Below are 11,318 nucleotides of genomic sequence, written 5' to 3'. Positions count from 1 at the left end.
TCTCTCAGTCATCTATCTAATGACTCTAATTAGCGTATTTCGTTGAAATAAGATCACTATACAGAGTTCGTGCAATAATGACACTCTATAGACTATAGTAGACCGGACTCTCAGTGGAGTTTCGTTTGCAAAAATAGCGGACTTAAATCTGACTTCTGGTATATATTGTATAGATCCCAGACATCCTATAGACAGATGTTGCCAACCAGTTTTGTGGTCCCCCTCTCCCCACCCCGGTAATTAAATATGGCATACAAAGATAAAAATAAAAATTTCCAAAACATGCCGTGTGGGGTATCAAATGAAAGAACTTATTGAGTAGATCACGAATATATAGGATACTATAACATTTCTTAGACTTTCTCTAAGATTTTTTAGAAAATTTAAGAAAATGCTCCATTTTTGAGTTAACTTTAAACCACTATAGATTGAAAACTCATGAATATATTTTTTAAATTATTATTTTAAATAATTAACAATAGTCCATTGTTTACGATTCAATAGTTCGTACAGTGAAATAGTTGCATGGGGGAGTGGGGGGAGCATTCAAATATGTCGAGTATATTTTCAAGTTTATGCCAGAAATAAAGGCCTAATACAAAAATATCGGTGTCAGGGCTTAGAATAATTATCCCTGCACTGTCGTTGTGTTTGACGGAATGAAAAATATGGCAGAACATTCTTGAATCAGCTTGAATTCAGTGAAAGTTGCGCCTTGCAATTCAAAACATTTTGTGGGGTCATCAAATCCACCACATACATATAGCTCACTTATATTATATTACGAATCGTAAACAATGGACTATTGTTAATTATTTAAAATAATAATTTAAAAAATATATTCATGAGTTTTCAATCTATAGTGGTTTAAAATTAACTCAAAAATGGAGCATTTTCCTAAATTTTCTAAAATATCTTAGAGAAAGTGTAAGAAATGTTATAGTATGCTATATATTCGTGATCTACTCAATAAGCTCTTTCATTTGATACCCCACACGGCATGTTTTGGAAATTTTTATTTTTATCTTTGTATGCCATATTTAATTACCGGGGTGCGGGGAGGGGGACCACAAAACTGGTTGGCAACATCTGTCTATAGGATGTCTGGGATCTATACAATATAAATCAGAAGTCAGATTTAGGTCCGCTATTTTTGCAAACGAACATCTCCTTGGAGCCTGCTCTATAGTGTGTTACTGAGATAACGACACTCTGAAGAGTGCATTTTTTTACATAATTTTTGTCATTTTATTGAAGTGAAAACTTCTTTAGCGGCGTTGGGTATAAAATCTTACTCGCGTCAGGACACGTGACGATCGAAAAAGCGTAAGACGGATGGATATCAAACATGCTCAACGTTAATAATCAAGTTTTCACTTCTGCTGGCACTCCCGGAGTGCAACCCGTCTTTTTGAAGTGAAACTTCTTTATCGGGGTTGGACAAAAATTTAATGTAACATTTTTGCGTTACGTTACGCCGTACGCGTGACATTTTTGCGTTACGCCGTACGCGTGACATTTTTGCGTTACGCCATACTCGTGACATTTTTAAGGACATAAAGAAGTTTCACTTCTTACGTGTGTACTCTAGTACACGCATACATTTTTTTTAGCGTTTCTTCGTGGTCGACGCCGGTATACTAGTATACGCGCGGTCCCCAACCGACGTGGCCCGAGGCCGACTCCACGGTTCCGTAGACGTGGGTCTCTCAGTAATATCGGCAAAAGCACGTCGTCGCCGCATAGATATAGACGCGGACGAGTTTATATACCACTTGAGGGCCAAGACGCCCGACGTGTTCCGCACTTGGCTGGCCGTGCTCACGGCGCACAGGTGAGTGACGTCACACACACACACACATACATATAAATACATACTCACACATTAAACCCAAATGATGTATAACTAGAGTGGTTTCAGTTTGTTTTGTGATTTAAAACAATTTGTTTCTATCAACTTAATAACAACAATTGAATTTAAATTTTCTGGTCCCTGTAGATAAACAGATGACTCAATATTTTCTTAACGGGAATACACTCTTGACCGTCACTTATCGTTTTACATAAAAAAGAAACTATTTCAGTAAATTGACGATATTTGAATACACAACAAAAAAAAATTCAGCTTAGCTATCCAACGATCCAGAACTGAGAACGATAACCATACAATTATAAATTAATAACCATTCATCCTTACATTTTTAGGTTGTACAGGCAGCATTTGTTAACATTCGGTGCGCGAGAGTCTGTGCCCAAAATACACGCGCCGTTAGAAGATCTGCCGCCAACAGATACTTCGTCACGTAAGTTAAGACTAATCTATTATAATTATGTTGAAAAGTTATGAATATAGAACTATGTACTGACTTAAATTAGACGAATTTTCTTGATGATAATTATTAGAAAAAGTATAGACATTTCCCCCCTAATTTCGTTCCTTAACATTCCAATAAACTTTCCAAATTTTTTTATCTAGAGACAGTATTTTGTTATGAAATAGAGTTAAATTTATCAATATTCTAAGTTAACTTATCCAATTTCCTTATTCCTTTCCAAATTCCCAAAGGTACCTCAAGTTATGAATTACTCTCGCCAATAGAAGAAACTAATAAGAGTGCACCGTTTATAAAAACTATTATTTGTCCTATTTCCATATCGGCCCGGACCAATCCTATTCCAGATGCTAATATACTAATTCCGCTCAATATAAAAACTATTACACCAAAACCTTGCGATATACACATCGGAGATTATATGAAACATCAAAGTTTATGCTCCATGAATTGTATGGCAAGAAATAAAAATAATGATTCTAAAGACGATACGTCACCAATCTTGTCACTTTACACTACAGACACAGAAAAACAAATGAACAGTTCTGAATTAGACGCTAAGTCTATGAGATTACAGTCTTCTTTGCTATGCAAGTACTCGCTCAACTCTCAAGTTAAAACTATACCGTTCAACAGTCCGTGTAAAATTGAAATTAACAAGAGTCCCACAAAATCTACTAAAACACCTAAAAATGATACGAGCACAATGCCCGCTTTCTTCTTTTTCAATAAGAAACAGAATAAAGCGCCCGAATCGCTCATGCGTAAAAGCAATAAATGCACAAATCTTGTCAAATACAGAAATCAATTTATCGAACCGAAACTCAAAAGACCATTGAGTAGATGCATGTTATTGGGCAAATATCCAACGGTGAAAAGTATCAAAAATATACTAGAAGGCGCCCATATACATGGGCCTGTGAAAAAGAACTTTCAAGCACAAATAAACAACGAAAACAAAGAAAACAAATCTTTACAAGATGCCATGACTTTATACGAGTATGATTACATTACAGAAAAATTAATAACGTCTGTTTTAGAGACGATACCTTCATCGAATCCTATTATCAATGGTGACGATAGCATAAAGAATTATATTCATCAAATAGTCAAAGAACTATACGATATTAAATTGGTCCCAACCGACGTACATCCTATCAAAATTCTCTTCAGATGTTTATTGGAATATTGGTTGAAAAATACTTCTATTGACGAATTTAGACAAGAAATAATGCCGACCAAATCAATAGATAGGCAATCGAACAAACACTTTACGAAGGATGAGAATTTATCCAGCTACAATATTCAAAGTGTCACAAAAGAAACTCAGTATCGAGGAATCAAACCTAAAGAAAGAGCATCCAAAATACCCGTTTATAATTCAAATAAAAATTTCAACAAGTCGGTAAAGCAAATATCAAAATTTAACGAAAGCAATGATAAAGACCGTCAAATACAAGAATTGGAACGTATGCTTAAAAGCACTGTATATATCTGCGAAACAGTTCGTAGCAGCAAAAATAAAGAGAGAGACATTAAAATTACAAAACGACTTATTGATAACATAGAAAAACTGTCTCGACAAAAAGATTTGAATAAACCGGCTGAAAACGATCCCTGTGATTCGAACTCTTCAAATGAATTGGCAAAAATACAAGATACAATTCACCATTTAATAAGTGACACATCTATGCCTGCAACTGTGGCTAAAGAATTTCTAAATGCTTATCTAGATTTACTGCACAGTAGCCACAGTATGACAGAGACGAGTATATCTCCAGAAGATTCCAAAAATAATATACAACCCTTATGCGATGTTCAAGCTGAGAGTGTCCAAAAAAAAGTTTCTAGATGTATTACAACTAAAGAATTTATTGAAGAAAACGTGAATACAGGCAAAGGCGTTGATCCTGGCCAATTGTACTTAAAGGACGTACTCGATAAAATAACAACAATTTTCTCTAAAGATAAAAAGAGAAAGAATGATGTTAGTGACAATATTGAAAAGAGTGACAAAATCAAGGTAAATAGTGAAATTACTAAAAATGAGTTTGGTCAAAATTTAAAAGAAACTTTTAATATCATTAACATGTCAGAACCCATTATTATAGATAAAACAAATTGTATAGATAAAACAAATTACACTTGTATTCGCAAACAGCAAAAAGAAACAAATCTAGAACCATTCTTTAGACCGAACACTGAGAATATTATAAATAATTCTTGGTTCCCAAAGTATGTTGAAACCAACTCAGATTCTAGTAAATTATTTAAAGCTAAATTACAATCAGAACTAGTACATCCCATAGCCGATACACTAAATATTCCTCCTCAAGATCATATAGAACTTAAGCCCTATTTAAGTAGCACTGAAGATAACATAGATTATACAGAAAGACTTACATTCAAACCACATCTAAGCAGTAGTGGTGCAACATCTAAGGCATACAGAAAAGATCATGAAAGTAAAAGTTCTATAATAGTTGAAGAACATAAGCAAATTGAGAGAAATAGTCCTGAATCTTTAAACGCCGTAGAATTTGACGACTCGCAGTCTTGTTATCTTTTATCTTTAAAAGGTTTAGTAGGAAATTTCCAAACGAGGAAAAAGTCGTCACAAACAAATCCAAATGATGCTTCGCCATGTCCCTCGCCCAGCAACTATCCCGAAGAAATGGCTATCTTTGAAAGGCAACCTCGAGCTATTGACGAGAAATTCATACTACTTCTATTAGAAAATTTATCACTACTGTCCAAAAACTTACCGTCCATACACAAAGATATTAACACATTTTATATTAAACTGAGAAAGAAGCATGAAAAAACTGTATTGAACTCTGGTAAAATACAAGGTTTGAGTCTGTTAGGAAAAATTTATAACGAGAGTAGCAACAGTAAAAACGTTGAAGACATCGAAACTCAATGCGACGAAACTCTCTGCAGAGACATCAAAGATTTAAAAGAAACAACAACAAATACGAGTAACGTTATAAGACAAATTATAACAAACAACGACAAAGCGACGAGCGCTTCCCGTATCACAATTAAAAATGTTGAATTGCAAACTGAAAATGTTGCAGAAAGTACAAATGAAGCTAATGTCAAAAAAGAAATTGCAAAGAAAGATAAGATAGAATCTATCTTTTATACGAGCAGTGCTCAAACAACATCTTACGCAAGTCAGTCGAGTGACGAAGACATAATAAGATCTGACAAGGCCGTGTCCAACCAAAATTGGTACCGACAGATTTGTACAAGGGACTGTGCTATGAACACCATCGTGAAATTCATGTTAGCCAAAAGTGACAGTTCACAGAACTTTAGAATTCTGAAGCCGGATAATTATGAAGGCTCACAGAACATGGCATCGAAAAAGGTTAAACATGATAGAATGAAATCGACCAAAGTACGAAACGATTTGATCAAAGAAATATCTTTACTATCGCCATCGTTTAAGGTATCTAAACAGTCGCAAACTGAGAAAATTTATAAGAGGATTAGGACGAAAAATGGGCAGGATTTTAAGGTGTACCAGTTATTCGTAAGTCAGAAGTTTAAGCCAAGTAAATGTGCGTCTATATGCGATATCAATCAGGGTCGTAAGAAAAGCGAAGATCTTACTACGATCTACAGATGTTCCAGTGATCCTTCCTATTCCTCTGGTTAGTCTTCTTATAAGATTCAGTTAGTTCTTTTGTAGAAATTATAAGAATTAATCCTAGCATTAGTTTAAGTGCCTAGTATTTTCTTTTTCTAATATAAAAGTAGTAATAGATATATTCTCCGTTTAAATAGAATTTGATTGGGTATAAGTAATCCTTATTATTTATTGTATTTTCTTATTATGTTAATAATTATGACATTTAAAATAAACAGATACGTGAACATAATGATCCAAGGGTCAAACAATTTTGTTTATCTCATTTACACTCAGAATCGTACAATGTTATACAATTTAACACAATATGATACATAAACCATAATGTTTAATATGGTACTGAGATTTACATATAGAAAACATTTTACAAAAATATTCAACATTTTCTGTAGTCACTTTAAAAGTATGACTTCTAGTTCGAATACCTCTCTGCTTTATATTGTCCCTACATTAATAAAGTTATACATATTAGAAACCTATAGATTAAACCTATTTAAGCATAATTTGAAATATTTGTAGCATGTATGTACCCTGCGTAAATCTAGTTTGAAAATAAATAATTTAAGAATCGATTCGATATTGACAAAACTATGGCTATCTCACTTACACGACTGCGATTATGTATCGATATCTCTTTCGCACAGCAAAGTTTTGGCACCTCTATATGAATCTATTCTTAAAAAGTTTTGTAGTGTTAGTAATGTGATTGTTGAATCATTAAAAGCATGATTACTATTTTAGTAAGCTATAAGCAGTTTGCTTTTATGGACTTAGATTATTCGTCATATCATAATACATTTTAATAATTGAATACCTATAAAAATTTAATTACATGAAAAAGTATGTCAATTGGTTCAACAATTAATCTTCACGATAATTATCTCTCAATTTTGAATACCTTTATAAATTTGAATGATTACCCCTTAACCCTTTATGAAAAATTATGCACGATTTTATCCTAACCATACCGCATTTCGTTAAAATATGACTACCAATTTCCCTGTTAAAATTGGAGTATAAAACAGAAATACATATAAAGTTAAGTTTTAAAACAAAATGCGTTGTGAAGATATTTACCGGACATTGAAAACTGAGTCATAGATTAAAGCATTAAGATTAGGTCTTTCTCCAAATTTATCATTGGCTATCAGTGATTATGATGATGTAAAGAGATAACATCAATATTTATGACATGTCTAAGGACGGCAAATTTGCAACATTTTATATTTTGTCGCTCAGAAATAGTCATTTCCCAAATTATTATCATTATATCATATAAAGAACACATATAAAGAATTTTTGGATAGCCCTACTTCAAAATTTAACCTAGAAATGTAACGTAAATCTGATCAAATTAAGAAAATAAGTATTACTTTTGTGATCCTGTACAAAAAATTACGTTAAAAAATGTAGAACATTCGATCAGTTTTCAATGTCCCCCGCTCCTTCACCCCAATATTCTGTCCCAGGGCTGGTAAGTCCCACATCAGGGCCGCTGCGGGGACCGCAGGCCAGCTTCGTCTCAGGCACGCCTGGGGGCAGATTGGCTAGCTGGATTATAGGTAAAATTCCAAAAATTATCGCTAAATGTTGCCCAGGCAATTATTATTTGAAATGTCCAAAATGCTTACTAATTTAACAGACGCACTTTAAATTCTAAATTTATAGCTAAATGTTGCCAGGCAATTATTATTTGAAATGCCCAAAATGCTTGCTAATTTTACAGACGCACTTTATAGGTGAAATTCTAAATTTATAGCTGAAGACTATCCGCTAACAATTTTTCCAATTGCGCAACTTGCTTACAACTGGTACCTTATATAAATTTAATATACGCACAATTACGAAAAATATAAGTTTTGTTATGGGTCTAACAATTTTCGACTGATCAAAAGGATGCGGTAATCAATTCAGAGATGAATTTCGCTTGCTTGCTTGAAAAAGTTACTTTGTGGTTTAATGATTTGAAAATATGGAAAAAATATATTGTACTTCTCTAAAAAGTTACTGCTTAATATTTAAACATATGATTGTTTAAAATAAAGTTTATAATACATTGCCTGCTTTTCCACCTGACATCCAAATAAACTATAACTCGTGTTGAGAAGCATGATCTTTTTACTTGAATAAGAATAACTGCATGCACATCCCCGCTATGACTTCATATTTTTTGTATTTACTCAAACAGACTATACTTCTTTGATACTACATTTATAGCAATAAATAATAGTAACACATAAGAATTATATAAACTATGATCACCACAGAAAACACACAACACTTAAAAACATTACATACCTAAATACGAAATTACAATTTATCCATACAAAATAGCAAAAAATTCTATACTACCCTCATTGAGATAATATTAATATGGAGACGACACCGCCTACATCACTTATGTTCCGCTCAACATACGCGTATGTTGAGCGGTTTTTTTTAATGGTTTTAAAGTGAAACGCATCAAATATGCCTTCGTGTGTGTTACAATATTGCACAAATAATACAAATAATACGGAAAAGTGCAAAGGAATAACTTTCATCGGTAAGTACCTACCTAACTAGATAATAATTTTTAAAACTTAGTTAGAGCAAAAAAATGGCGCACAGATTTTGTTCGTGGTGTCTCCTCCATACGTAGTAATATTATCTCAATGACTACCCTTCATTTTTCCAAATTCCTAACGTACTAACTACCACACGACTTTCAAAAACCCGCCTTGCAATTATTATTATACAATAGCCACTGAAAATTGAACTCTATACCAACGCAATAAGGTCCATTCCAGAATCAGGTGGGCCCCTCGACAATGTGTCCCGGGAGCTCGGACAAGCGCAACTGTCTGTGCAGCAGTTGCAGCGGTTGTTGGATACGCTCGAGCTGCAGCAGCAGACGCACCATGATACTGATGTGAGTTAAACCTTCTAAAAAAAAGACGTGTGTCACTCGGGGACTGCCGCGGTAAAGCTATTGCATGCTATGCCTTCAAGCCACACCTCCGCGCCCGTCCCCGTGGGGAGCGTGAGGTTTTTTCGTTACGGAATTTCTGGATTCGGTCCCCGCGCTCAAGGCCCGCGATAGAAGCTATGCAATAGCTTAATAAATAAATTATTTACACCACTATATGTTACAAACATTTAATGACCCGGGCTCCTAATCTATACTAATATTATAAAGCTGAAGAGTTTGTTTGTCTCGCTAATCTCGGGAAATACTGGTCCGATTCGAAAAAAATATTTCTGTGTTAGATAGCCTATTCATCCAGGAAGGCTATAGGCTATATATATCATCACGCTAAAACCAATAGGAGCGGAGCCACGCGGGTGAAACCGCGGAGCGCAGCTAGTTTAGTTATAAACTGTTTTTCAGGAGCCTGTGTTCACGCTAATATATCACAAACTGTTCTGGAAGTATATCTTGTGTGTGTGTGTGCAGGCTAAGCGTTTATATTAACGTCAAAAAATAATTATAATATGTCTTTTGAACCATAGATTATTTTAAAATTTATTAGTTTTACTGTACAAAAGTAAATGTATTTTTCAGATGAACAAAATTGCTCCAGTGGAAGTCGATGTATTGTGATTGTTGAAAAGATGTTCTAAATTTAAAAGTTAATATATTCTTTTCATCTTTAAATATGTATTCCAAACTTATTTATTATTATTGACTTGACAAAAGTATAAATATAAACAATAAGATATATTTGAGTAAGGGCCGATTTTTCAATGCTTGGATAAAACTTATCCGTCCAATAAAGTATTACACGATAATATTAAAATGTCACGTAAACTGTCAAATACGGGCAATTAGAGGTAGAATACGTTTTTAAAATGGTAGTTTTATACTTTATTCGACGAATAAGTTTTATCCAAGCATTGAAAAATCGGCCCTAGTGTAGTATTAATTTCTCATTGTAAAGTATACACTATACTGTAAAGAATAGGGACTATTTTCGCAAAACAAATATTATTTTCACTATCGTTGTGATTAGAAGTGGATTTTGTATAAGACATTCTTATTTAAACCTTATTGTTGTAATAATCTATATATATATATTTTACAGTATATTAAAGAAAGTAAAATACATTGTTTATTATTTTATTTCATAAAGGTATCAATAGAGGGCGCTTCGCCGAACGTCAAAAAGGATAGGCGCAAATTCGGCTTGCGGAAAAAGAAATCGAACAGCAAATGCACTTCCGTTGAGATGGGACATCATCATATAGACCCTTCTAGTTCTCATATGGTGAGTTTTTAGCTAAGTAAAAAAAAAAGACGGGTTGCACTCCGGGAGTGCCGGCAGAAGTGAAAACTTGATTATTAACGTTCAGCATGTTTGATATTTTGGAATGGTATCCGTCTTACGCTTTTTCGATCAGGTCACGTGTCCTGACGCGAGTTTAAGATTTTATACCCATTACAGAAAAAGTGCTCAACGCCGCTAAAGAAGTTTTCACTTCAATAATTAAAACCATAAGTAATTTATTAAACCCGGCTACTCACGTACCTGCCGCAGGGGCAATCTTCCAATTGGACCCTAAATTGGCTCCTTAATTATGATCTGTATAGGCAAGCAGAGGCAATTTAGAGAACATCTGAATTGCTCCGACCGCCGAGCAAACGAGATTGTTCCAATATTGCCCCTGCGGCAGGTATGTGAGTAGCCGGCTTTAAATTAATCAAATCGACATAGTTGATCATAGAGGCCTTACTACAGTTTTTCAACTTGATTTTATCATTATAATATGTATTCTCTAAATGTTGCAGCTTCGTCTTTTTATATTATTATTATTCATGGAGGTGTATAAAAGCTAAAAAGGTAATTTCGAAAAGATGTGAATTGCATTTTAATGGCTCATTCCATTAAAAGAAACATATATTATAATGATATGGGGCCGTATTGTCACCTCTTATTTCCAGACAGTTTCCGCCGTGAATTGAACTGACTGGCTAATTTATATAATATGTACCATAATTAACCATGGCTGTGATCATGATATGAATTTGCCAGTCGGTTCAATTCAAGGCGTAAACTGTCTGAAAATAAAAGGTCATAATACGGCACCTGTAAAATTTTATGTATAGCATAAGAAATTCTGAATGTCATATTTGTGTTATTCTCTAATCGATAGCAGGAATTGTCCCAAAGATCTAGAAAAAAATGTATATTTATTATTATTTTCATATTCCAGGCCTTATCAACACTAACAGCCCCCCCTTCCCCTGGAGGAGGTGCGTCTTCTGTTCCCAATTCCGCCGCGTCTCTGCCTATAGGTAAATATTTATATAAAATACATTGTCTGTGTGTTTGTCCGTTTTGTATATA

At 34.0% G+C, this 11,318-nt stretch overlaps 2 protein-coding genes across 2 annotated transcripts in view; both read left to right on the top strand.

Moving 5' to 3' along the window:
• Positions 1-19: 19 nt before the first annotated feature.
• LOC149477511 (uncharacterized) lies at positions 20-4,918 on the top strand. The gene is made up of 5 exons (XM_089711050.1): positions 20-34; positions 1,614-1,834; positions 2,206-2,303; positions 2,567-4,866; positions 4,913-4,918. The coding sequence occupies exons 1-5, from the start codon at positions 20-22 to the stop codon at positions 4,916-4,918; spliced, it is 2,640 nt and encodes an 879-aa protein (XP_089567176.1).
• Positions 4,897-11,318, top strand: part of LOC149477510 (oxysterol-binding protein-related protein 3-like) — a 24,411-nt gene continuing 17,989 nt past the window's right edge. The window contains exons 1-5 of the mRNA XM_089710517.1: positions 4,897-5,995; positions 7,461-7,553; positions 8,781-8,902; positions 10,104-10,238; positions 11,185-11,266. Of these exons, the coding sequence (XP_089566643.1) occupies positions 5,008-5,995; positions 7,461-7,553; positions 8,781-8,902; positions 10,104-10,238; positions 11,185-11,266 (1,420 nt within the window). The 5' untranslated portion in view covers positions 4,897-5,007. The remainder of the gene's footprint in view (positions 5,996-7,460; positions 7,554-8,780; positions 8,903-10,103; positions 10,239-11,184; positions 11,267-11,318) is intronic.

Source organism: Colias philodice, chromosome 25, assembly GCF_061535455.1.
Source record: "Colias philodice isolate Cphi_HAF_F1 chromosome 25, ilColPhil1 Martin Lab GWU primary, whole genome shotgun sequence".
Taxonomy (NCBI): Eukaryota; Metazoa; Arthropoda; class Insecta; order Lepidoptera; family Pieridae; genus Colias; species Colias philodice.
Note: the sequence above shows the minus strand (reverse complement) of the source record. Positions and strands in the feature narration are given on the sequence as shown.

Excerpts from the sequence above, each read along its gene's own strand:
- LOC149477511 (XM_089711050.1), top strand. Across the intron at positions 1,835-2,205 it reads GCCGTGCTCACGGCGCACAG|GTTGTACAGGCAGCATTTGT; the intron begins GTGAGTGACGTC and ends TTACATTTTTAG. Across the intron at positions 2,304-2,566 it reads GCCAACAGATACTTCGTCAC|GTACCTCAAGTTATGAATTA; the intron begins GTAAGTTAAGAC and ends AAATTCCCAAAG.